Source organism: Callospermophilus lateralis, chromosome 12 (genome assembly GCF_048772815.1).
Source record: "Callospermophilus lateralis isolate mCalLat2 chromosome 12, mCalLat2.hap1, whole genome shotgun sequence".
NCBI classification, from domain to species: Eukaryota; Metazoa; Chordata; class Mammalia; order Rodentia; family Sciuridae; genus Callospermophilus; species Callospermophilus lateralis.
The window spans coordinates 86,309,181-86,337,128 of NC_135316.1; the positions used below are offsets into that span (position 1 = coordinate 86,309,181).

Consider the following 27,948-nt stretch of genomic DNA (forward strand, 5'->3'; position numbering starts at 1 on the left):
CCAAATCTTCGGAAGAGCGTGCTATTGAAACAACTAAAAGAGAAGGGGTTGATTTCCACATTATGTGACAGCAGAAATAGAGAGAAAAGAGTTGCAGGTGACATGTGAAAGAGTCTAAGTGTTCAGAGACAGCAAGAACTCAAGTCAGAAATGACCTTGAGATTGTATGGCCCTAGGGAGTGTGCAATCATAACGTTCAATCATAAAGAGGACATTGGTCTCTCCACAGAGATGAGTCAATTTCAACAGAATCTCTGGGACAGAGTGACCCTAACTAACAACACAGTAGCTTGCTATTTTTGACTATAATTTAAAAGACATTTATTATCAGAAAATGACAAGGCCACAATTCACTCTCCACCCCTCTCCATTTTTCCTATGAAATCTCTAGGCTTCACTTTCCTCTTCTATAAAATCTGCATATTGGGCCTAGAATATCTCTATTTATTTTTTAGAGCTCTAACAATAAATGTTTATGTTCCTTTTGAGGTAAATTTGCATACAGCAAAACTATACAAATCTTGAGGTGCCATTCCAAATTCCGACAACAGATAATTCTACAACCAGATAATTCTACAACCCAAACCCTTAGTAAGATATAGAGCTTCTTTTCCATTTCTTTCCTTTTTATTTTGGTGCTATCAAGGATGTAGACCAGGGATTTGGGCATACCGGGCAAGCACTCTACCAACTGAGCTACAACCTCATCCTGATACAGAGTTTTATCATTACTAAGGCAAATTCCCTCCCCAGCTAAACCCCTCCTGCCGCAGCCAGCCAACCAACCAATCTGACTTTTACCACGATGAATTAAATTACTAATATTTGATAGCAACTGTTGGACGCCAGGCTTTGCTTTATACTGCTTCATCAGCAATAATGCGTTTCTTTCTCACATGAACTGTAAGGCAGGTATTTCCATTTTGCACCCAAGAAGTTTAGGTCAGGTGAGTGAAGTGCCCCTGAGCGGCAGCAAGGGAACCAAGAATCAATTTTAGATGCCTACGCTCTTAACCTCAGATTATACTACACTGACGATCCCGCAGAGTCCACAAACGATTGCCTAATGTATATCATAGCTCCCAAGTCAGTAGAGAGCAATGCCATCTGCAAGTGCTAAAACCTGAACCAAGGCCAAGTATGCGTTCCATCATCCCCAATGATTGCTTTCTACCCTACTCCCTGGAGAATGGCAGAAAGGGGATGTGGGAAAGACTGCAAATTCGATTTGACTGATGCAAAGCGCCAACAGAACAGGCTGAGGTTCCACACATCCCAAGGGCGCAGGGTCTGCGAGGGATGGAACTGGACCAGCGGCCTTTTAACTAGAGTTGAGCCGAGCGCGGCGCCCGTGGGGACGCTAGGTCCTCTGACGCCACAGGCTCCTCCCCGAAGGCAGCTAGCTGGAGCGCGCCGAGGCCCGGGCACAAGCTCCTCAGTCACCGCCCGCCCAGCTCAGCCAGCCGTCTTCTCCAACGTCACGGTCTCCTGGTTCTCCCAGGGTGCGCGCTCGCGCCGCCTTTCCCCCGCCTCTGGGCGGGCTGTCCAGGCTCCTCCCAGAGCTAACTCAGAGCCGCCCCCCCACCCCCCACCCCGCGCGACTGTCATGGCAACCGTACGCCGCCGCCGCCTTTTCACGCACGTCGCGAACTAACGGATTCTGCGGCGGCGGCCTGCGCCCCACCCCCACCCCACCTGGACCACATCACCCACGGCCTACGGCTTGCAGCACCTAGGTAATGAATCCGCGAGAGAGCAGGAGAGCAGGTGGTGGGACGCCCGAGTTGACAGCCCAGCCCTATCTCCCGGGGTAGTGCGCGGCGGGGTGCCTGGGGCGCGGGCCGCCGCGTGGGGAGGGGAGCGGAGCGCGAGCGCGGGGACTCGCAGGGCATCGTGGGGATTGTAGTTCGGTGGCTCGCCGGGCTCAAGGCGGTGGAGGGGCGACTTGGCCCGGCGAACTACAAAGCCCGGCGGCCCCGACCGCTAGGGAAGACAGATTAACTTTGTGCGGACCTGGACAGGGCGAATCTGTGTCTCTTTGTCTTGAGGGGGCTCTTGGGTGGTCGCGGAACTGGGCTCTATGCGCTGGGAGAGGGAAGTGGAGGTGAGACGTGGGCTTCCCGCCCTGTGGTTTGGCCCGCCGGGGCTGCAGCGCCCAGCCCCACCCCATCGGGCCACCGCCCTGCTTAGGCTCCGGGAGGAGCAGCCGCCCCAGCTGCAGGGTCTCGGGCCTTCCGCGCCTCCCGAGCCTCTGACCCTCCCAGGTTGCTGTCTCTCGGTTCTGAACCGTATGTATGGCACGAATTTGGCGTGAGACCAGAGAGACCGAAATTTAACAGACTTTTCTCCTTTCCCAGTTACGTTTATTTGTAGGTATTTAACCATACTTATTTTAAACCCCTCTATTTCTCAAAGGGCAATTATGTTTAAATGATGAGTGTGAACGTGGATAAAAGACAACATTGCTGTCATATGGAGTATCTGGTGTTTTACCGTTTTGCAATTCTGCATTTTATCTGTAGAGGTTCAAGGTTGTGAAATGAGTCCTCCCCGGCCCCCTTCCCCACTAGTTTGAACCCTGCCTACACATATTTTGAAGACTAGTTACTGGTAACTAGTTACTAGTAACGTTTAAAGCACTGCCTTTTTTTTTTTTCCTTTCAAAGTAGGGGGGAGTAGTAATTGTTTTCTTTGACTGTTGCAGTGTTTTTCAGAATTCCTAAGGAGCATGTTTTTAAAATGATGAATGCCTTTTTTTTTTTTTTTTTTTTTTTTAATGCTGCAGAATACATCTTAGTTACAAGACTCAAGGACTGGTGGTAAGGAAGCTGACAGATTTAAAAAACCTACCTTGACTGTTTTAAAAAATTTCAAAAGGTGGATATTGGTATTTTATGGAGTGAATTGGGAAATTGTTGTTAGTATTGTGAGTTTATTTTTGTGTGTATTTTTTTTTTAAGTTTCAAGAAACATAAGATTAGGAACACTACAATTTTTTTTTCTCTCAATTAAAATGCTGAACCTCTATAAATTTACTTAAAGGAGAAATTTTATGTACTTGGAGGCAGAAGTAGGTTTCATAAGACCACTAGGGGAAAAAAGGACCTTACATGGTATAGGGATTTGAAGTATTTTGTTTTGTTCACTCAGTTTGTCAGTAACCTATTTGCCATATATTATGTCAAGTGGTGAGAATGAAGAGATAAATAGTAGATTGCCAGTGTCAGGCATGGACACTTATGTAGTCTCTGTAGTGTGGTAGATGCAAGTTGCTATTAATTTATCACTAATAAATTCAGTGGGAATAATCATACAACATTAACTTTTGTTAAACTGAGCCTGTGTGAGAAGCTCTGTGCAGGGTTATTTGCAGGTAGTCCTTATTTATTCCTCATAACAAATGAGTGAAGTAGTTAACTACTGTTATTTAGAGATGAGGAAATGGGCTTAGAGATTTTGCCTAAAGTCTTATTTGGTAAAGTGAGCCCAGGTGGGTCTAACTCATGATATAAGTCATAATCTCAACCACTGATGGCATTCTCTCCCCTAATTAGTAGAAAGATCATGACTCTGTCTAATGAGGTCAGGGGAGGTCTTTGGCATTAAGTGACTTGTCTTGTGTTAAGAAAGTTGGATAAGTTTCATTGGAGAGAGAGGATGAGGAATGCCATTTTAAGCAAATGGCATAATATGAACAAAGGATAGATTTAGGAGTGAGCATTTTGTATTTGGGGAGCCTTCAATAATTCTATATGACTGGATCCTAGAATCCTTGCAGTGTATTGGGGAAGTCAGATCTTAAAGTTCCTGGTACCATGATCAGAGTTTAGAACTTTTCTTAACATGGGGCAACCATTGAAGAATTTCCAGCAAAGTAGCAGTTTATTGGGTTTGAATTAGAAAAATAACTTCTGCTGCAGTGTGGAGAATGGACTTAGAGGAAAGGTTAGAGTGGTGGTAGGGAAACCAATTGTAGAAAATTAAAAAGGTCCAGTAGAGAAACGAAAAGAGCCTGAACTAAGCAGTTGGAGTTACAGAAAGATGACTTTGAGAAATAAAATATAAGAAGTAAATTTGATATGACTTAAGGCTTTGAATGTTGGGAGCTAGAATGATTTGGAACCCTAAGACATACGATGCCTGGGTTTCTGGCTAGGGTGACTGAGAATACTGAAACTTTTGATTGAAATGAGGAGGAACAGGTTTTTGTTGAGATGAAAGATAAAAATAAGTTCAGTTTTGAATGTTTGCTCAGGTTCCTGTGAGACAGTTGGGTGGAGATGCTTTTGGGTCAGGAGTTGAGAGAGATCAGTGCTGGATATGGAGGTTTACATACAGATAAAGTCATTCAAGTATTGCAGAAGAGAATGATCAGCTCACTGAGAAGGAATGAGAAGAAATGAAAAAAAGCAAGAAGTTTGAATATGGAACTCTTTGAAAGCACATCATTTAAAGTGGGGGTCTGTGTGTGTTTGGAGGAGGGGGTCATGTTGGAGAAGAAGTGGAGAAGAGTGCGCAGATGGGACTGAAGAAGTTAGGAGGCAGGAGAGGAGGAACTGGTAGAAAGCTCAACAAACAACCAAGGGGAGGAAGGAAGGGAGGAAGCAGAGTGGTGCAGAGAGCCCATAAGCACTGGGAAGTGTCCAAGAGAATTACTGGATAGAAATCATTTAAAAAGTTGTGAAGATCAGTAAGCATTTCTTCTTTAAAAATGTTAAACCTGGCTTGGCCTGTTTTATTTCATCTGTAAGCCTTCCCCCCAACTGGGTTATTTTGAAGTTAAACTCAAGTTTATCTTTTTTTAAAAAAAATTTTTAAGGTGTCAATGGACTTTATTTTGTTTATTTACATGCGGTGCTAAGAATCAAACCCGCACCTACCACTGAGCCACAATCCCAGCCCTCAGCTTTTCTTTTTATGCATAATATTTAAATATGTCTCTTTAAAAGTTCAAGATTCTGGCTGGAGTTGTGGCTTAGTGGTAGAGTGCTTGCCTAGGCACATGCGAGGCCCTGGGTTTGATCCTCAGCACCACATAAAAATAAATAAAATAAAGGTATTGTGTCCAACTACAACTAAAAAATAAATATTAAAAAAAGTTCAAGATTTTTTTTTTTTTTAAGTCTTATATCTTTATCCAATGTGACAGTTCTTCCTTAATACAAAATTTCCAGTCACTTGGCTATGAGGAGAAGGAGATAGTAGCTAAAAATGTTTCCTGGGCTTGTTTTTTTTTTTTTTTTTCTTGGTGGCGGGGAGGATTTATAAGCTAACAAGGGAAAGAGCCAAAAAGAGGAAATGTTTGAAGATGAAGGAGGAGGAAAGAGCTGGTAGAGGTCCCTGACAATTTAGGGAGAGATGGCATGAGCAGTGTGAATTGGTCTTGGATTAATTCATTACCTTTAACAATTATCATTTAAGTGCGAGCTGTATTCCTTGGCAGTGTGCTAGAGTTGATAAAAGGAGCTGCACTGAGAAAGGTAAAGTGAGAATGGATTTTGTATTTGTACATTGGATGGTAGACGAAAGTTGAAAGCTATGGTCTCTAAGAGGTGGATAGCAATAAAGGTCAGCTGATGTGGGAAGAGATTAAGGTTTCAGGAGAACAATGGAGATTTGGAATAGCCACTGTGGAAGATGAATTGAGTTAGTACAAGCAAGAATTGTTTCCCTGAGCTGAAGCTAGAAATTGGTAGTGTATGATGACTGTAAAACATGCTGTCCTATGATTTTTCTCCTTAAATTTTGTTTGTTTTACTAGTGAAAAGCTTAAAATATTGGGGAAACTAGTAACCTAATGTGTAGCTGGAGAGAAGAGAATCCAGGCAAAGAACTGGCATTTGGATCATTTTTTAACCACTGTAAATTGTATGCTAGGCATGGTGGCATAATCTCAGCAATGCAGTAGCTTAAGGAAGGAGTACCACAAGTTTGAGGCTACTCTCAGCAATTTAGAAAGGCCCTGAGCAAGTAACTTATCGAGACCCTGTCTCAAAATATAAAAAAGATGGGATATAGCTCAATGGCAAAGCACCTCTCAGTTCAATCCTCGGTCCCCTCACCGCCCGCCCCCCCCCCCCCCAAAAAAAAGAAAGATTTGTCCATTTAGCTAATAATTATTGTCTGTTTTTCATAAATTTAACAGTAAAGTTAGAAATGTTCTTATTTACCTTTTGTTCAATACTTTATTTTCTCAATATTTACAATTATGTTTTTTATATGAAGAATGTTTCCCTAAGTATTATTTACTGAATGTGAGGCAGTGGAAGATGTTAAACAGTTTTGTTGACTAATTCTAGAACTATAGCTCATTTTCTGTGTGATTATTGACAACTTTTCAAACCTGTTCTTTTTATCTCATAAAGGTTGTTAATACTTTTTTTTTTTTTTTGGAAAGATTAAACAGTTTAATGGAGATAAACCATAAGCTACTCCATAACAACATCTTTCTCTTCCCCATCTTTCCTCCCATCACTAACAGTGTAGCAACTTTGTTCTGTCTGAGAAAAAGGGCATGTTCTATGATTTTACATTTTATGTTAAGCAGGTATATCCACTAGTAGTTACATTATAAAATAATGATTTGATTTTATAGTTTAACTTTTTTTTTCCTCCCCAAAATGAAGCTTCCTTAAATGCTGTGTTATTTTATAACCTTAATAGTAATGTATTTTTGTCTTCGAAAAAACAGGAAGTTCTACTGGATGGTATGAAATCTCAATAGCTCTAAAATTCTTTGATTCTCTGGCTATAACTCATTTCTAGTCTGAGGTATATTCTAATTTCAGTGATATTTGAGCATCAGTTTGCGAATAAAAATGTGCATATTTTAATCCACTCAGCAATATTAAACATTTTTCTCTCCAGTGTTAGCTATACTTACAAATGGTAGAACTAGGGAATGTATGCGATAGAATGCCTAATAAACTAATTGTAAGGTCCTTGCTTAGCATCTGGATGGCCATCTTAAGTGACAGCCACCATTTTAAGAAAAAATTCTATTTCCTGCCCAAGGGCATTCCTGAGAAAGGCTCACCACTCCCTCATACCAACTCCACCCTTAACTGCATTAAGACCCGCCTGGCTCTAATTCCTTCTCCTGCCCCTTAAGAGTCCTGAACCCCAAGCTTGTTTTGCCTCTGTCTGTTTTTGGAGAGATGGCCTTTATTTGTCATCTTGACAAATAAACTCTCTGCCTGGTCTCTGTCTCTGGTTCCTCACTTTCCTTTCACTAACTGTAATATACATTTGCCAAATAAATTCAAGGCATTGTGAGAGTAGTTAAAAATGGAGTCCTTTTCCAAGGTGGGGTAAAAAAAAGTATGTTTCTTTTGCTAGGACTGGTTTGATGGTGGTGCTAATTGAAGGTAGGGAAGGGGAACAAATGACCTTTGAAGTCCTTTCTAGCTTTGTTTCTGTCCATTAGTAATCATTAAAGCTCCTATTAAAAAGCCTATTGAAAAATGGGCTTTAGTTTGAAATTTTCATTCTTTATAAGTATTTTTTTGGTATGAAGCTATTTTTAGTTTTTAATTTTAAAACTTTATAGTTTTAATTCTATCTAGGTATTGTTTTTGTGTTTTATAATTTTATGCTTGGTTACTAAACACTAGTTGTATTTATGTTCCAAGGTATTTTAGAATTCTTAATGTAATTTTATGGACATTTGTCAAGTAAATATGCCTTGCATTTTAAGAAACACTTGTCTGTATATTGAACATGGTACCAACCTCTGGCAATACACAAATAAGCTTTGACTCTTTTCTCAAAGGATCCTTGGTCTAGTCAATGCTCAATAAATAATTTAGTTGTGGTGTATGCTTGTGTTTTTAAAGGAGATAGTCTCCCCAAAACAGTTTATTTTATTTCTTTCATAGCTTTCATCACTTAATATATTTTATTTCTTTTCACAGTTTTCAGTAGGGACAAATAATATAACTTCATTTGCTGTATTTCAGTATGTTTCTTTATTCTTATTTATCCCTCTGTTCCCATGAGTGTCTTTATATTTCAGTATTTTTTTCTGTCCCATGTTTTCCTATTCTTTCTATTTTTCTTGATGACTAGGATGTTAGGAAGAGGAAATGAATGAGAAAGGGAATCAGTAAGTTCTGTTTTATTTTCTTTCCTACCTCAGGGAGAATATAGATGAAAACAGTATTTGACACATATTTTCTGATAATGAATATAGTTGTTATTATAATATTTCCTTTGTATTTATTATGGTTTAGGCCTGGAATGTCTCCCAAAGGCTCATGTGTTGAAAGTGTGGTCCCCAGTGTAGCAGTGTACAGAGATGGGCTTTGGAAGATGATTGGATCATGAGAATTCTGATCTCATCAGTGGATTAATCCATTGATAGCTGAATGGAGTAGTGGATGGTTATGAAAACACAGGTGATTGGGCAAGTTTGGAGGACGGCCACTAGGAGCATACCCTGGTGTTTCTTGTTGGGGCCCGCCCCTTCTTGTCTCTCTCTGTTTCCACTTGCCATGAGGTGAGCAGTTTTCCTCCTCATGTCCTTCCACAGTGATGTTCCTTCCTTGAAACCAGCTGACCATAGACTGACTGAGCCAAGGAAAACATTCCTCCTTTAAGTTGTTTTTCTCAGATATTTGTGACAGTTATGAAAAGCTGACTAATACAGTATTATTATATATTTTTTGAAGTCAGGAATTATGTTAGTAAACTCCACATGTCCTTACATAGTTTCTTACAGATACGTAGGTAATTGCATAATGACTTAGGTGCTTACTCAGTGGTATAGATTGAATGATGAATGGATGAGCAAATAAATATGACAATATATTGATTGCTTAAAAACTATGGGATAAAGTAATATGAAGCAGATGGTTTTAAAAGTTTTATATCATTCAAAACACTAAGTTAAGAAGGAAATAACTTTTAATTATATAGGAAACATAGCTTATTTCTAAAATCTCTACTAATAAGCCCTTTATTTTTTCCTAGCTGTATAACTTTAAAGGAACTGATATATTTTAGAGGAACTTGAGGTAGTAGAGTATAAAGAGCAAGGAAGGCTCTCACTTAGTCACATCCTGATTCAAATTTAGGATCTATGAGTCTCAGCTGCCTCCTTTATTAAATGGAAGGGTAACTGTTTTTGTTTTATAGTGTAGTGAGGGTTAAATGAGATCATGGCTAGAAAGCCATTTTTATCATTGCCTGCTGTGGAGCAAGTATACAGTAACTGTTACTATAATTTTCATATTTGAAAGTTGTTTATGCATTTAAGATAAAATTTACAGTTGAGATCTTTTTTAAAAAATATTTATTTTATAGCTTTAGGTAGACACAATCTTTATTTTATTCTTATGTGGTACTGAAGATCGAACCCATGCCTCATGCTAGGTGAACATTCTACCACTGAGTCACAACCCCAGGCCTTAAGTTGTGATCTTGAGTCACAGTGTCAGAGGAAACACATTTTCTACCTTTTGTAATGTGTTAAAGATGCCAATGAATTTAGTACATGGGCAGAAATTACTGTGGTTACTTCTGAGAAATATTTTAGCTCTAGATTTTTTTGTTCCATGGCCAGCTGTTTCTGTTTGTGAAGTATTTAAGCTGTGAGTTCAGGTAAGGGAATAAATGAAAAGGCTTCATTACTATCGGCATTCTTTTCTTATCTCTGGGTTTGTGATTAAGCTATATTCAGGCCAAGCTATGGTCCTTGAGAGTATTACCCAACATAAAGAAGGGGGAGGTATTGGGATTTTCAAAGTTAAGTATTTAAAATAAGTACTCACATAGTATGTTAGTTTATTGCTACTGAAATGTAACTTCAAGATGCATTAATTTGAGAAGTTGTGGTTATGTGTTTTCTTAATTGCATAAAATAAATTGGACTTTGCATGAAATAAATTGGACTTTGGTGATTTGGGGAAACATTTTATTTTAAATATGTGAAACCTAGACACATTAGTGGAATTCAGTATTGTATAAAATGCTGAAAATCAAACTTGATTTTTTTGATACACTTAATAACTAGTGTTATTTACTTCACATTACTATAGTTGAGACTGTTTCATTGTTTCTAAAATAAGCATCTACTTTCAGGTGTTTATAGTTCATAAAAGGAAAAGGAGCAATCTGAGAAAAATATGTGTGAGAATGAAAATAATTTAAAGCAGAATTTTTTTCTTTGCCTCCTATGTATTATAACTGAGTTAGATCTTGCTCTCATAAAATTAGTTGGAAAAGATGTTTTCTTTCCTATTAAAAACCATTACTGTGGAAACAAAAGAATTGAAAATATTATTATTTAATTAAATAAGAATTAAATTAATGACATCCCAAGTGGGCTTATGTTCTGGATACAAGCCACCTTTTAATTTTTTAGTTATGTGGGTCTTGTAAGGAACTAATTCAAATATGTGTGGAGAGAAAGCTTGTGTGTGCACCTTGTGGAGGATGGTAGTTCACAAAGAGAAGGGAGTGGTTGGAGATGGAGCTGAAGAGAGAGGTTGAAACCATGACTTTGTGTGTTATGTTTATATCTGTGTCATGAAAGAGTGACACATAATTAATTTTCTGGGACCAAATAAAGCAGTGTGCCTTCTTCTTGGTCTGAATATGAACTTGAACTAAGCTCTTTTCAATCTGAAATAGAACTCTCCTTAAAAGTAGTACTTGGATCCTTCCATATAGGGCAACATTACTGGATCATGTCAACAGTAGATATTGTAAGATGTGGAATTCATGATTTGAATACATGGTAAACTCAAAATAAGAAGTGTTGTCAAATATTAGAGATTGCTAAAACATGTCTTCCTTAGATTTAATTTAACCTGTAAAAAGCCCTAGAAACTCTTCTAATTTATATTAAAGGAGTTTTTTTTTTTTTAAATTCTAAATTTCAAAAGTATGGTTAAAAGCAAAATTACAGTATACCTTGTAGGAGTTTATAATGAATACTGGGATCAGTTAATTTTCACACAGTCAAAAAAAACTTTATCTCCCATTTGTAGAAATGTGCTTCATAAAAGTAAGGAAAAAAAACAAGCAAAAGAAAGACATGATAGATAAAAAAGGAAAAATGGAAGTGGCAGAGGGGCTTTCCAGAATGAAGGGAGGTGCCAGTCCAGTAGCTTTATAGGTTGGATAAAGTGACTGTCCTCAGAGCAAAGCTCAGATTTGCTTTCAGCCTTGGAAGATACAGTATCTCCCTTTGGTATAAAGGGTAGACATGCATACTGTTCTCTATAATAGATTCAGGTTTTGTAAACTTAGGGTTCCTTTCCTGTAATTCAGCCTACTGCATATTTGGATGTTAACCTGGCCCTGTTTCCTGTAGGAATTGGGGCTTGGAGACATGGGGCAAAACCAAAAAACAAAAAACATGCAAAGCAAAAACCTAGGAGGTAGGTGGACTTCTGGAAGCTTTATAGTTTTCCCCCTCACAATTTTTGTTGGTTTGTTATAGTTGTACATACTGATGGGATTTGTTGGTATTTGTACATACAGTACACAATATACCCATGTCATTTGGCCAGTATCACTCCCCAGCACTTCCTCCCACCCCTTGGTCTCTTTCCTCTAGTTATCTCCCTTTGATTTCCATAAGATCTGCCCCCCCCCCCCCCAAATTTCTTTTCCTTTCTTCTCTGTAACTAGAAGTTTTATAATTTTGACTCTTTACATTTAGGTCAATAATCAATTTTTAGTTCATTTTTGTAAATGATGTGAAGTGAAGGTTGAGGTTCATACTTTTTTTTTTTTTTTTTTAAATCTGGAAATCCAGTTGTTTAAGCACCTTTTTGATGGAAAAAATTGTCCTCCCTTCATTGAATCACTTTGACATCTTTATCAAAAATTAATTAGGTTGGAAGTATATAGAATCTAATTTGTTTCATTGATCTGTGTGTTTATGTCAGTCACTCACTGTCTTGACTACGGTAGTTTATGGCATACTTTGAAATCAGATGGTATAAGTCCTCCTACATTACTCTTGTTTTTCAAAACTGTTTTGCCTACTGTATGTTATTTTTTTTTGTTATTTTTATTTTCATGTAAATTTTAGAATCAGCTTTTTTTTTTTTTTAAATGAAAAAGACTGCTGAGGAATTTGGATTGGGATTGCATCGATTTTTATGGGTTCTTTCAGGGTAATTGTCATTTTACCCGTTTGAGTGTTTCAATTCGTAGCAACTTGTACACACACATCCATTAATTTAGGCTATCTTTAATTTCTCTTGGTTTTTGGTAATTTTTATTTTACAGATCTTACACATATTTTGCTAAACTCATCTCTGAGTATTTAGTACTTTGGAGTGTTTTCACTGTTTTGATTCTGGTTTGCAGTTTTTGTTAGTAGATACAAATACAGTTGCCTGAACATTGACCTTGAATTTTCAAGGTCAATTCATTTACTAGAATTATTTTTATATGCCTTAGGATTTTCTCCACTAGCAATCATGTTGTCTGTGAATAAAAGTGATTTTACTTCTTTTCTGATCTGTATGATTTTTATTTATTTATTATTATCTATTACATTGGTTAAAACCTCTGGTTCTGATGTTGCATAGAAGAGTGAAAGCAAGGATTCTGGCTTTCTTCTTGATCTTAGGTTGACAGCATTTAGTCTTTCACAATAAATACAAGGCTAGCTGTATTTCATAGATGTCTTTTACTAGGTTGAGGACATTCTCTTATATTCTTAGTTTGCTAATAAGCATGTTTATGAATTGTGTTGAGTTTTATCAAATTCTGCATCTGCTAATGATCATGTAATGTTTTGTTTATGTTTTCATAATATTATTTGACTGATATTAAAATATAAGCCATCTTGAAATTTTAGAATAAATCCCATTGGGTCATTATCCTTTTTATATATTACTGGATTGATTAAAATTTAAAGATTCTTTGTGTCTATGTTTATGAGGATATTGGTTTGCAGTTTTCTTATAATGTTTTTGATTTTGGTGTCAGGATAATGCTGGTTTGAAGACATGTTAGGACTGGTGCAGTGGTACATGACTGCAGTTCTAGCTACTCTGGAGGCTGAGGCAGGAGGATCACAAGTTTGAGGCCAGCCTGGGCAACTTAGTGAAACCAATTCTCAAAAGAAAAAATAAAAAGGGCTGGAGTGGTGTAGTGTCCCTGAGTTCCAACCTACCCACCACACATTTCTCATGAGTCAAAAGTGTTATTTTCTGGGAGTGTTTGTTTATAATTTGTTTATTTTTTTCCTTAAGTACTTTGTAGAATTCACTAGTAGAGCTATTTGCATCTGGAATATCTTTTTGGGGGAGGAGGAATTAAATTACAAATTCAATTTATTCATTGATATAAGACAAGTAGATTTATATAAGTTAACTCCTTTCAAGTAAGTTTTGGTATGTTGGTATGTTTTGACTATCAAAGAATTTGTGTTTCATTAAGCTATCTTTTGCTTTTTAGTATCTCTAATTATAGTGATAACCTTCTTTCATCTGATATTGGTAGTGTTTTTTTTTTTTTTCCTATTTCCTGGCCAGCCTTATTAGAGGCTTTTCATTTTACTGATCTTTCTGAAAAACTTACTTTTAATCACATTAGTGTTTTCTATTGTTTTTCTGTTTTTATTTCATTGATTTCTTCTCTTAGGTTTAATTTCCTTCCCACATGAGATTATAAATATAGAAACTATAGATAATAATTAGCAAACTGAGTCCATGGGCCAAACCCAGCATGCTGTTTGAATGGCCCATGAACTAGGAATGGTTTTTGCATTTTTAAAAATGGTTTAAAAAATCAAAAAGGATATTTTGTGATGTAGAAATTAAATGAATTCAGAGTTCAATGTCTATTAAGTAAAGTTTTATCATAATGCAGTCATATTGAGTTGCTTATGTATTGTCTGTGGCTGCGTTTGTACTGGAGTGGTATAGTTGAGTAATTGTGTCAGAGATGTGACATTCTCAGTGCTTTCACTACTTTTTGGTGCACTGTAATCAGTGTTTCAAGTGCCATACTGTACGCACTTTATGCTCTTACGTTTTATCAGTATATACACCTATAATGTCAAAACAAGAAGTGATGAAAAAATAAACTTGGAATGTTATGCTTTTAAGACACAGTGGAGTGTGGATTATTGAATTAGCTGACAAAGATTGTTATTACGCAGTGATGCTGTAGCTATGCTAAAGAAATACAGCATAGACTGACATTACTAGATGAAGCACTCGTCATAGTAGTCTCAACTCATGAGAAAAAGTATTGGTTAGGAAATGTAGAAACTTAAAAAGGAATATCTTATTCCAATAGAATTTCATCACAAAATTTAAAAATGAAAATGAGGGGGCAGCACCCAGAGTGAATTTCCAAGTGGCTCATTTGTTAAGTAAGGAAGTCATTTACCAATGATGGATTAACTAGATTATGTTGGATTGCAGCAGGCACAGAATTGTGTCTGGAGAAAATAAACTTGTTTAAAACTATTAGCCTTTTGGCATGAACAGTTGCTGGAAGAGTTGGGGACATCATTAATCAATTAAAAAACAAGGCAAATGATTTTGAGTGGTTTTCCTTGGCTCTTGATGAGTTGGTAGATGTTACCAGTACTGCTCAGTTGTTGTTTATTTAAGAAGTCAATGCTGAGTTTGAAGTCTTAATGGATGTGTGGTGGAAAAATGTCTTACAGACAAGAATATTTTCAAAAGGTTAAAACACTAATTCCATTTTACCTCAAGTGGAATCTGCTAAGATATGTTAGAACTGATGGTGGTAAAAATTTGGGTGGAACAGAAATAAGCTCAGGTGGAAAATTTTATGAACTGCTGAAATGTAAGATATTTAAAGTTTATGGTTATTTTTTGTGTATTTCTTAGGTATTTTGTAGAGAATATTTGAGTCTCTGTATGATAAACGACCAGTTTTAGCATTTACTCTTGTGGTCTGTCTTAATTGTCAGTTCCATGAATTTTTGTTAGAAACGGAGTATTCTCACTTACCTCCAGCATTTTGGTGGCTTAACAATAAGGTTTATTGTGAACTTTTAAGCTTAGGGCTGAGATTAAATTTTTTTTCTGAATGAGAGGAACTGCTGTCAATTACTATAATGGAACACTGAATGGCTTTAGAAATCAGTGTTTGCTGTGGACTTGATAGTGTTTCTTAATGAATTCAACCTAAAATTACAAGACAGAACAGTGCTTATTGAAGTTAATACCATAGTAAAGTTATTTCAATGCTAACTAATGTTTGAATTACAAGTAATATCAAGCTGTTTTGTGTATCTTTCCATGCTGTCAAAATTTAAAACTAAGAAGCGAGGTCTCCATTCCCACCCAGCGTTATTGTAGATATGTTTACCAGAGCTCAAGCTAGTTTTAGCTGAATTTTTCAGACTCTGATGGAATTGCAAGGAAATTTCCTTATTACAAAATTCATTTGGGTGTACAGTAGAGGTACTTTTCTGCTTAACCTTTATTGGAAGTGCTTAATTTGCAGTGTACTGATATGCTAAAAGGTAAATACCAAGAGAAAAATAAATTCTTTAAATGCCTTCCAAACAATAAACATGCTGAATGGAAATCATATGCTTGTGATTTGATATCAATATGTGGCAGTGCATAAGTAGTACTTTTTGAAAAACGATATTTTCCAAGTTGAAATATGTAAAATCTTATTAAAGATCAGCACTAATAACACAGGAGTATTTGTGAGTGATTTCAATGCTAGGAAACACTAACTTTGAATTCTAAGTGAATTATTAACCCTAGAAAGAGTTCTATGCTTCTTATTAGGAGACCTGACCTACATAAAGTTGTGCTTTGTTATTAGTATTATAATATTTCAAATTTCATCCTTGAAAATATGGCAATTTTTGTCTTCTTATTTAAGTACTTACATAATGTCTTCTGTTTTGCTTGTGAGTCCTCAAAACCTTGAATATTTACAGTCTAGACCTTTATAGAAAATATTTGCTCACCCTTTCTTTACATCAAGATTTTTTTTTAATCCTATATGGTTGTATACTTGCACTTATTAGCAGAAATAATGCTAATTAATTTTGTCTCCCAGTGACTTTAGAAGAAAATAATATATGGTGCTGCTTTGTTTCCACTGAACTGATTAATTGCAGTTTAGCCACTATAATGAAACCTCAGTGTTTTGTGTTAATGTTCTAAAGTTGGACAAGAGGTTTTCCATGATTGTCTTGTGTTCTGTGGCTAAATCCACTGGAACATTGAAATTTCCTACTGCATAAAAGTAGTGTGTTGTTTACTCAAGTATAATTCCCAAGTAAAATAATGCTGCCTTCAAGGAACTTATACTTGAATAAGGGGCAAATAGTATTTTAAAATACAGAAAGCAAGTAACTGCTTTTAAGAATGTACTGGTCAATTGAAACACTTAGAACTTGTTATGGTTAATTTTGCAGAAGAATTTTTTGAGCCCCTTAAGAATACATAAAATATTCAGAGTCAGGAGAAGTCAAGTTACCCAAACCAAAGTCGGCCATAGAGAAACATTTTGATGTTCTCTACTGGGTAGACTCATTGGTTTACTGTTCCAGGAAATAAGAGAAGTGCAATTTGGATTCTTGCCCAGGATATCATCTTCTGTGTCTTTGGACTTCTATTCTTGTGGTATTGGGGAAGAAAGTATTTTTTCATAGAAGCCATAGATGATTCTAGGAGTCTTTTGGGAAGCCTGGAGAAAAGCCAGAATTACTGGGCTCAAGAGCTTTGGTGGAAACCAGAGATTTAGAAGGTATTCTTCCTACCATCTTATAGAAAAGAAAGATTAATGATGGTCATTTGGACCGCCAAAAGCTATAGAGAAATACAAGATTATAAGAGATTACAAGTTGAGATGCAGAAAGGGTTCACAGTTTAATTCAATTGTTTTTTGTTTAGATTTAAGTTGTATGGGCTAATTAAATGCATGATAGCATAGATTGTTTTTCAGATGTGTTCTGTATGTATGACATACTGCCTCTTGAGTCCAAAAAGTCTCAGTGGAAACCAATTTTCTGTAGTTTTAACTGACATCAGTGGAAACTGTAACATATTCATATATGTATGTGACATTCATATGTTTATTTCTATGTTGTAAAGAACAAATTGAATAAAGCAAAGCAAAGTCATTTTTACTATTATTGTAGTTTATGATGATTATAAACGAGCAAGGAAAACTAGTGTCCAATTCATGTGCCTTCAGATAATTCGATAGTGTAGAGCTGTGCAAGTTCTTTCCCTCCTGTTTCCTTGGGTGTTCTTTGTTATCTCCTTTGTACTTCCCAAATTGGAAATTTTGTTCAGTATTATAAGATGATTTCAGGTAACCTCAAAGAATGAAAGATAACTATTTTGACTTTCAAGGTAGTTTCAAGCAGATATTTTAAAGAATGATAAAATAAAAAATTTTCTTTTGAAATTTTTTATTGGAGCATTATAGTAACATATAGTATTGGGATTTCTTGTTATATATTCACATGTACAAAATATACTTTGGTCAATATTACTTCCCAGTGTCTTCCCATTTCCTTAAAAAACATTTTAAAGTCAGTGCTAAAAACATTTAAAAAGTCATCACATTTTACGTTTAGGTCTCTGAAATAAGATGAATTTGGCTGAGATTTGTGACAATGCAAAGAAAGGAAGAGAATATGCACTTCTTGGAAATTACGACTCATCAATGGTGTATTACCAGGGGGTGATACAACAGATTCAGAGACATTGCCAGTCAGTCAGAGACCCAGCCATCAAAGGCAAATGGCATCAGGTAAGATTCCGTTAAGGCATTTGATGAATTATGGTGCAGTGGTTTATTATATTTGAGAGATGAGAGTTGGAAAATTAGTTTGAGATTTTGTAAGTAGTTCTTATTTGTCTGAATACATTTCAAAGTACTCTTTCTGATGTCTTATCTAGTTAATAGTTTATCTGTTTTTGATGATGTATTTTATGAGGTATATTTTGAAGATATTTAACTTCAATCTGTTTTTAACTTTTTCAATTTTCATGAGTGTTGCCTGACTACACATTTTTGAAGTAATGTATTTCTACTTGCCCTTTCTGTTTTCATTTTTACAAGTAGTTTTGACATAGTTTGTTAAACTTTTTTTTTTTTTCTTGAAAGGCTTCTTAAAAATCCAAATGAATCAGTAATCTAATAAAAACATTAATATATTTGCAGTCTCTTGACTATACAACTTGATTATATAATAAAAACTTGAATTATAAGTTTTCCAATTATTGTTAAGACTTAAAATCCTTTTAAAATTAAAAGTACAAAGTCAAGCTTTCTTTGAAGTTTCCATTTCATGTGCTAATGCCTTTCAAGTATGTCTGATGTGTTTTTTTCCCACTAGTCAAAAATTAGTGTTCTGCTAAATTTTGAGGGGAAATTTCGAGGGTAAACTTAAGTGTTACTGGATTATGTTGAATGAGAACACCATGGTTGCTTTAACTTTGGCTGAAAATTTTAGTTCTGTTCTTTGTACTACCCCAGGCAGAATGGTTTGTGTGTGTTAGTGGCCATTTCTGTTCAGATGTTTCTGTTGTTTCTTTCCATTAGGTTCTGAAGGCTCATTTCTCTTAGCATAGCATATTATGTAATTGCATATGTTAGCAGTTGAATTTCACCTAGATTAGATTTTTCTTTGGTTCTGTAACTTCTTTATATAGTCTTTTCATTATGTTGTTCAAGCTAAAGACAAAGGAAAATGTCTTATGTTATGCTTTACAGTAACATGTGCTTTCTGGTTAAAAACAGTAGAATTGTTAAGATGAATTTATAATAATTTTTAATCTTTAACTGTTTATTTTGAAAATCAAAGTGGGTTCAGATTTTGAAAACAATAATTTCCACAATAGGTGCTCAGTTACGTTTTTTAAATGTAGGGGGAATCTTGAGTTAAAATAAACGAAAGAATTTAGGCTGAAAGAATCAGATTTGAGTAATTTATAATATTACAGTGCTTCACACTTTCAGAAACTCATGGCAGGCATATCATACTGATATTGGGCTCAGGAAATTCTGAAAATTTTGGCTGACAAGTTTTTGGATTCTGTTTACAAATATACTAAAAGGATTAGCATAACAGATTTTGGGGAATGGTTAACTTGTGACTAATTTACATTGCTTGTTTTAAATTGTATTAATGATCATCATAGTCTAGTACAAAGAAAGTTTCATTATGGTAAATAAATAATTACTTTCCATATGAAAAGGTATGTAACTTTGTCTTTTTTCAAATCAATCTCTGCCTTTCTCTGTATATTACTCTGAATAGTTTTTTTTTTGTTTGTTTAAAGTAGTTGTTGTGATATTTTCTAGTGATTCATTTTTGCATACCTTGAATGACATTTTAAAAACTTGCAATTAATTATTTACAATCTATATAAACTTTAGATAGTTTTCTAGCATAAAGGCTTTCTTTCTTTCTTTTTTTTTTTTTTTAATTTTATTTTAAGGTCCGGCAGGAATTGTTGGAAGAATATGAACAAGTTAAAAGTATTGTCAGCACTTTAGAAAGTTTTAAAATTGACAGGCCCCCAGATTTCCCTGTGTCTTGTCAAGATGAACCATTTAGAGATCCTGCTGTTTGGCCGCCTCCTGTTCCTGCAGAACACAGGTAAATTTAGACTTCATATCTCTTAAGGAACTTTTATATAATTGATATTCATAGTGAAGCTTTACTTGAACAAAGTATGAGAGAGCATTTTTAGAGGAATATAAATTTAATATTTGCTTATAATTTTTACACCTTATTGTTTTAAAGTTTGTATTTGATAAAAAGCACAAATCCCTTGTTATATATTTTGCTTTTGGAATACTTTACTAAAATGGTAGTAATAACAGGTGTCCTAAAATTTGTCAGTTAAAAGAGGTTTTTTTAGGTTGCATAATATTAGCATCAAAATTTAGAAACTTGGATAGTTTTTTTTGTTTGTTGTTGCTTAAAGAGACTCACTACTTCAAATGAAATGGTGGAGAATTGAATTCATCTTGTTGGGCCCACAATTTCCAGGTTCTTAGAGTAGAAGGACTTTTACTATCAAATTTCTCAATGTGTTGTATAAAGCGCTTATCTCCTACCAGTTTTCTCTGAAAACCAGTCTGTGCATGATCTATATAAGTCTCTTTCTTACTCTTTGTTTTCTTGTCTAGACCCAGTGTGTTCGTTCTTTAAGGAATATCCATAATCCCCATCTCTAACTCAGCAATTCATATTTATTCTTCAAGTCTCTGCTCAACTGACTGCTTTCCTCTGCAATCCTTTTAGTCTGCATAGCATAAAAGTTTGTTCAGAGTAGTTATCATGTTGCATTTATTTTCCTCTTCACATGATTAAGGAGCTTTGCAAAGGCAATGATCATGGTTTTATTTACATAAAACAAAAGCCAAGTAACAAATTTCTGTTACTAACATAGGATTTGGCATATGGTAGGAATTCAACCAAGGTTGAATGAATAACTCCCTTAATTTTACAATTGAGGAAATTGAGGCCTGAGATACCCTGACTTGTATGTTAGGTTAGACCAGAATCTTAGTTTATGCCTTTTGACTTTCTGTGGGCTTTATTGTGAAGTGGTATTGTGGCCAGAGTGTTGCTACATAGAAAATAAATTTTCCTTTGGTCAGTAGCTATGATGATCTGTTTCATTGATCTCTGGAAGTTTTCTAAAAACATTCAAAGGGACTGTGAAAAGTAGTTAATTTATTTTTTTCAGGATTTTTTCCACTGAGTTACAGATAATTTTGTGACTCCCATGGTAAAACCACTAGAAGAAGATTACTTTTTAAGGACAAGTGTAGATTTTTTTCCTCCATTGTAATCATCAGGTGTTTTGCATTATGGGGATTCTGATCCCTCAAAAGTCAAAAACTGTCTCAGGGGTTAGAGAATTGTTACCTTGGAAGTTCCAAAGTGAATACTGGAAAAAAAAATAATGGCATTGTGATCTTTCAGAACTTGAAACAATTTCTGTATATGTGTATAATAAAATAACTTTTTTCCCCTTAGAAGTCGTTAATTCTGAAATTGATTTCTAGTTTAAAACTAAAAGCTGACGATAAATCTAAATATAGGAATACATGTTCTGGGCTGGGGATGTGGCTCTAGCAGTAGCACGCTTGCGGGGCATGCGTGCGACCCGGGTTCGATCCTCAGCACCACATACAAACAAAGATGTTTTGTCTGCCCAAAACTAAAAAATAAATATTAAAAATTCTCTCTCTTCAAAAAAAAAAAAAAAAAAAAGAATACATGTTCTGAATTGCTAGAGCACCATGATTCATTTAAAGAAACAGTGCCAACAGATAAAAACTCTGATATTCATGGCTTAAACGGAATAAAATTTACGGATAACGTTTCCCATTGATGAATACTAACCCAGAAACTCCTCATTAGAGCAACACTGGGATGGTTGCATCCTGTTCTTTTGTCCTTCCTTCCCTGCCCATACTCAGATCTGATTTATTTTTGTACTTGGTTTTTAATCCTTTTTTTTTTTGTAGTTGTAGATGGACAGCATGCCTTTATTTTATGTGTTTATTTTTATGTGGTACTGAGAATCAAACCCAGTGTCTCGTTCGTTTGAGGCAAGTGTTCTGCCACTGAGCCCCAGCCTTAATCCTTTTTCACGAGGAAAGATGAATGGATCAGAATGTATTTCTTCAAATCTCCTTTCTCCAAATTTTAAAAAGCTTATGTGCATGTATGTTTTTCCTCTGTGGATCAAAAAAGCAAATCTAAGACTGTGTTACCTGGGCTGTGGGGGGGATCCGATTTTTACATATATCAGTGACAATAAGAAAACATCTGTCAACTCTAGGAAGTTTTACTAGAGTTGGATTATGTTTAATACTTTGAATAATACTTTGAGTAATAATAATATTTTCGAACTTAATGAATAAAATCTTTACATAGCAAAGCAACAAGTCTGTCATCAACAATGTTATAGTGACATAAATGTAAAGCAAATGTTAACAAAAAAATATGCTGGTTTGTGGCTTAGAATGTGTACAAGGGCTGATAAAATAAGCAAATATTAAAATTTAAGTTTAAGGTTTAAAGTTATGGGAGGTTAGAATTGTATAATATTTCTCTCCTTTTACAAACTTTGTTCTTCTTCAGGTCAGGTAAGACATATGTAATAAATTTTTTTACCTGGGGAGAGTGAATTATGGGAAAGAGGGAAAAGACACATAAGTCCGTGTGATCCAAGTTTGAGTTCTACTTCTGACACCTCCTTGCTTTATAACCTTAGATATTTACCTTCTCTAAATTTTCATTGTGTGTAAAATGAGGATATCCATCTCATGGAATTAAATAAAATACTGTAATGTTTAAGACAGTAATTAGCATGTAATGTTAAATAAAATTAATGATCAATTCTGAAATAAAGAACTATAATTTTTTTTCAGATAAATAACAAGAGAACAACAAAAAAACGACAGCCTCATTCATAAAATTCCTCAAGTAATTTTATTTTCTTCCTGCAAATTTTACATAAATCCTTAATTTTCTGAAACACTTTGAATAATTCTGGCAGAGAGGATATTTTTTTTTTAAATTAATTTTTATTGTAGGTTGTTCAAAACATTACATAGTTCTTGATATATCATATTTCACACTTTGATTCAAGTGGGATATGAGCTCCCATTTTTACCCCATATACAGATTGCAGAATCACATCAGTTGCACAACCATTGATTTACATATTGCCATTCTGGTGTCTGTTGTATTCTGCTGCCTTTCCTATCCTCTACTATCCCCCCTCCCCCCTCCCCTCCCCTCTACTCTCTCTACCCCCTCTACTGTAATTCATTTCTCCCCCTTATATTTTTCCTCCTTTCCCCTCACTTCCTCTTGTATGTAATTTTGTATACCCCTGAGGGTCTCCTTCCATTTACATGCAATTTCCCTTCTCTCTCCCTTTCCCTCCCAGAGGATATTTTTTAATGTACAAGCCTCATGAAGTTGGTGATCATTTTCAGGAAAGGATAGTTTATAGTTATAGATCATGTACTGTATGTTTTATAAGCATTATTTTATTTAAACTTCCAGCAATCCCATAAAGTAAATATTGTTATTTTGTGAACCTGTATTATCATTGGTAATTTATTATTGTGAACCCAAGTTTCAGCTGAGAAAATTGAAGCTTATCAAGTTTATTATTTTTCCAAAGTCATCTGAACAAGAAATTGGTAGAGTTAGGATTTGAACCCAGATCTTAACTTGGTATCCACTCTATGAAGTTTAAAACTCCCTCGCCCTGGTAACTGTGAGAATAGGAAAATATCATTTACTTTCACCTTAATTTTACACAAAGCATTTCAGGTATGCAGCTTATGTGTTTGGCTTTAACCAATAATGTGGTAGCCCTGTTTTTGGTTCCATCCTTTTTAGTTCATTGACCTCTAACAAAATTTCTCCTTCCTTGTGGCTGCATACCAGGGTGATATTATACTACGGTTTTTCACAAGTGGTTTTGCTGCATTGTGTGTCTGTGTCATGGGTCTGCTGAATTTAATCATGATCGTGTTTTAAATCACCAGCAGCTGCTTGGATAAATCAAAGCAATCTTTTAAAATAGATTCATTGCCTTAAATTTGAAGAAATGGAACTGTAAAAAGTAGGTTCATGAAAGGAAGTAATAGCAGTATCAGAATTAAACTCCAAAAGAGAGGAGGCCTCCAGATCGTTCTTAATGTCCTAAGTTAAAGAGTTTATTGTATTAATGAAATGATTTTCATGATATTTTGCATGTAGGTTTGTTAAGTACGTTCTCTTTAATGAGATGATCTGTCCTAATGAGATCTAAAACATGAGGCCATGACTTTTCTTTTTTAGAATAGTATTTGAAATAGCATATATTCAATTAATTACCTTTGTTCAGTATAAAAATAAAAATAAATGTGGTAGGTAATTCTTTTTTCCAGCTTTATTGAAATATAATTGACAATAAAAATTGTATATAGTTAAGATGTAAAACTTAATGATTTGATATACGTATACTTTGTGAAATAGTCACCACAATTAAGCTAGTTAGCATATTTATCACCTTTTTCTTTTTGTGGTGAGAACACTTAAAATCTACAAGCTTAGTAAATTCCAAATATATGATACAGTATTGTTAATGATAGTTACTTTGCTGTGTGTTAGATCTCTAGAACTTACCTTGTACAACTGAAACTTTGCACTTCTTGACCAACATCGTTCTTGCTGTAGTTTGAATGTGCCCTCAAAGCTCATGTGTTGGAAACTTGATCCCCAGTGCCACAACATTGAGAAATGGGACCTTTAAGATGTGATTAGGCCATGAGGACTTGCCTAATAAATATTGTTATCCTGGGAATGGGCTTGTTATAGAAGGCCCCTCTTGCTCTCTAGTGCTGTCTTGCCCTTTTACCTTCCATCCATGAAATGATGAAGCAGGGAGGCCCTTGTCACATGTGAGCCCCTTAATCTTAGACTTCCCAGCTTTTAGAACTATAAGAAATAAATCTGTTCTTTATGAATTATCCAAACTCAGGTATTCTGTTATAGCCTCACAAAATTTCCCTTTCCCCTTCAGCTTCTGGTAACCACCATTCTACTGTTTCTATGAGTTTTGACTATTTTAGAGTCCATATATAAGTAATCAAGCAGGATTTGTCTTTCTGTAGCTTATTTAGTTTTTCCTTAGCATGTCCTCCAGATTCATCCATGTTATTGCAAATATCAGGATTTCCTTATTTTTAAAAACTCAATGCTATTTCATTCACCTGTTGACAGATATTTAGATTGTTTCTTTGAATGTATATTCAGAAGTGGGATTGCTATATGGTAGTTTTATTTATTTAAGAGAGAGAGAGATGAGAGAGAATTTTAATATTTATTTTTTAGTTTTTGGCGGACACAACATCTTTGTTTATATGTGATGCTGAGGATCGAACCTGGGCTGCATGCATGCCAGGCGAGAGCGCTACCGCTTGAGCCGCATCCCCAGCCCCAATGGTAGTTTTATTTTTAATGTTTTGAGGAGCCCTCATAGAATTCTCCATAAGGGCTGTTACAATTTACTTTTCCATGTGGTAATTTTTTTAAAAAAGTATATATTTTTGGGAGAGGTGGGAGTGAGAATAGTGTACAAGCTGAAATTAATCATTTGGCTTATTTTGTATCAGTTGACTAAAAGTCAAGTAGACCTTCTGATGTTGTATCATCAGTCCCAGGGAAGTTATAGTATGATATGTTTCTGTGTACATACATATGAGAAGATTGATTTGTTTTCTTTCTTTTCTTTTTTTTTTTTTTTTTAAACAAATCTGTGTTATTCTAGAGAATTTCAGCAAAGAAGAAGTTCTTACTGACTTGGTATTAAAGTTGTTGTCTTATGTTTCTTTGGGTACCCGAATAGATTAAGTAACTTGTGGCATTTAAAAACCCAGTCTGCAGTGAAAAGATCAGTTAAGCCCAAAGTCAGGTACTGGTAGAGAGCAAACTACCATCTCATCTGTACAAGTATTTTACCTAGGTTCAGACTTAGTTATTTTCCTGGGATTAGAAGATTGGAGAGCAAGTCTTTGTATCAATTTAATTATTGGAGGCATCCTGCAAGTTCACTTTTCTATGAAGTGCTTTTCCCTTTGTAAAGTGTATATCATAATGAGATTGCTTTGTAAAACTCTTTTGAAGTCTTAGGAAGAAAACAACTGTATCATTGACCTATCCAACATGTATTTCATAAATATCATCATATGCTAGACATTGTCTTTGGCCCTGAAGGTGCAGCAAATAAAAAGCCTATAGCCCTTGACCTTGAGAAACTGATAAGAGAAAATAAGCATCTTAGAAAGCTTGATGTCTTATAAGTACTGTGCCAGGAGATCCTGTCCACATATAGTGGGAGCAAGAAAGACATGGTTTCTGCCCTTTTTAGCATTTCATCTTGTAGATGGCTGTGAGAGCCATTGCTGAGGTAGAATGGACTGGATTTGAACATTAATAAGATATAGCGAAGTGGAGAAAAATTGGAACAGATAATTAAATTTAGACCAAGCTGTTGAATAGGAATTAGAAATGAGAACCAGACTTTGAGAGAGATTGGAATTAGTAGTATTTAGGAATCAACAGCAACTAAGGCTGAGGTAGAAATTTTAAGGTCAATCTTTTTTTTTTTAGTTGTAGTTGGACACAATACCTTTATTTTTATGTGGTGCTGAGGATCGAACCCAGGGTTTTGCACACGCTAGGCAAGTGCTCTACCGCTGAGCCACATCCCCAGCCCTAATGTCAATCTTTATGTGATGGATTAGGTTATTTGTCTAATACTGTTCGTAGGTTGAAGTTATAGTAATTTTCTTAACATTCTGGAGTCATATTATTTTCTAAAATTCTGATTCTAAATTATGGGATGGACTCTGTTTTTAACTTGAGTAGAATATAGGTAACAGGGTTGTCTAACCAGAATAATAATTAACATTAATTGTTCTTATTCTGCTAATAAACTCTTTCATGGCTTATTTCTTATTTAATTTTCACAACCATCCTGTACAATAGGCAATATTGTTAACACCGTATATTTTAGAAGAAGAAACTAAATGTTTAAAGTCTCAGGTTACTTTATCAAATGCTGCATGTAAGTCAAAGAGGATAAGGACAGAGATTGGATGGGATTTAGCAGCAGGAGCTCACTGGTGATCATCTTCAGAGCATAGTTTGGTAGAGTGGTAGAAAATAACGGAGGTGTCTAGAGAGTGGGAAGAGAGGAACTGAAGACAAATTCTTTTAGTGAGTCTTGCTGAAGAGAGAAAGAAATTGAGTGGTGGTTGGGGAAAGATAGGAGTCAAGTTTTATTATTTAGAGAGGAGGGGAATAACAGAATTTTTATATGCTGTGGTACAGAGGGGAAAATAAATGATACGTGGGCAAAATGTACAACTTCAGAAGCAGTCTTTGAGTAGACGAGGTGGATCTAGTGCACATGTAGAGGGAGCGCGAGAGCAGCTGGCTCAGTCACAGCAGGGCAGGCAGTTGGTGCAGAGTTGTGGGCAGATATGGAGGTGACAGCTTGTGCAAGTTCTTTTGTGATCATTTCACTGAGGAAGGCAAAAGCAAACAAGACCATCTGAGGGTGAGCACAGAGGGAACAGGGTCTGAATTGTAATTGGAAGTGTCCTAGGGTGGGAGGACATTCAATTTGGCCTTTTTATTTTATTTTTAGAGTATTTCTTTTATGTAAGTACACTCTAGGGAGCATTTTTCTTATGGTATAGAACTCAGTAGTCACTCATTTGAAATTTATGTTTTGGAATTCTAAGTATTTATTACAACGAGTACCTAAAAACTTGGTATTTCTATCTTTTTTTTATGTTACAGAAAAGGCAACTGAAAGATAGAAATTGTAATCATTAGAGATAAACTAAGGAGTGGGAACAAGATAGTGGTAAGTCAGAATGAAGCCATAACACATTATTTTTACATTGTTCTTGGAAAAATCTTTGCCTTGCTGCACTTTAGCCACTGTCATTTCCCCTTTTGTTCCTTTGGCAAATTGCTATACACTGTAGAGTCTACATCTATTTCCTTTCCCCCTTAGTTACTAGAAATCGTGGATCTTCAGTTATTGCAGCACAGGGACTGACTCTTGAAGATACTGAATAACTTCCTAATTCAGTAATGGAATGCCTTTTCTTAGAACTTAACTCCTTTTCACCTTTGTAACATTTAGTGTTTACCATTTCTTCTCCTTCTTGGTTTCTGTGGCATTACATTATTTGCTTTCCCCTTTTCTGAATGTGACCTCTGTAATTCCTCCTTTTTTCATTCTTTCTGTGTCCAGTTCAGCCTAACCCTGGCATTTCTTACGTGGGGGCATCATGGATATAGAGAGAGGTGGGAGGAAGGGCTTTGCCTGCAGGAGCTCATGTTCTAGGAAAGCTGTTTCCTTTGCACAGAGCCTGATAATTAACCAGCTACAAGGGTTGTCACTCTAGCTCTGCCAC

At 35.6% G+C, this 27,948-nt stretch overlaps 1 protein-coding gene across 3 annotated transcripts in view; it reads left to right on the forward strand.

Moving 5' to 3' along the window:
- The first annotated feature begins 1,690 nt into the window (after window positions 1-1,690).
- Katnal1 (katanin catalytic subunit A1 like 1) overlaps window positions 1,691-27,948 on the forward strand; it is an 82,381-nt gene continuing 56,123 nt past the window's right edge. The window contains exons 1-4 of one of the 3 annotated variants that reach the window (XM_076872358.1): window positions 1,955-2,104; window positions 2,786-2,819; window positions 17,558-17,733; window positions 19,428-19,588. In XM_076872358.1, coding sequence (XP_076728473.1) covers window positions 17,572-17,733; window positions 19,428-19,588 — 323 coding nt within the window. In that variant the 5' untranslated portion in view covers window positions 1,955-2,104; window positions 2,786-2,819; window positions 17,558-17,571. Of the gene's footprint in view, window positions 1,737-1,875; window positions 2,105-2,785; window positions 2,820-17,557; window positions 17,734-19,427; window positions 19,589-27,948 lie in introns of those variants that run through there. The other 2 variants (XM_076872356.1, XM_076872355.1) reach the window with 2 other exon arrangements.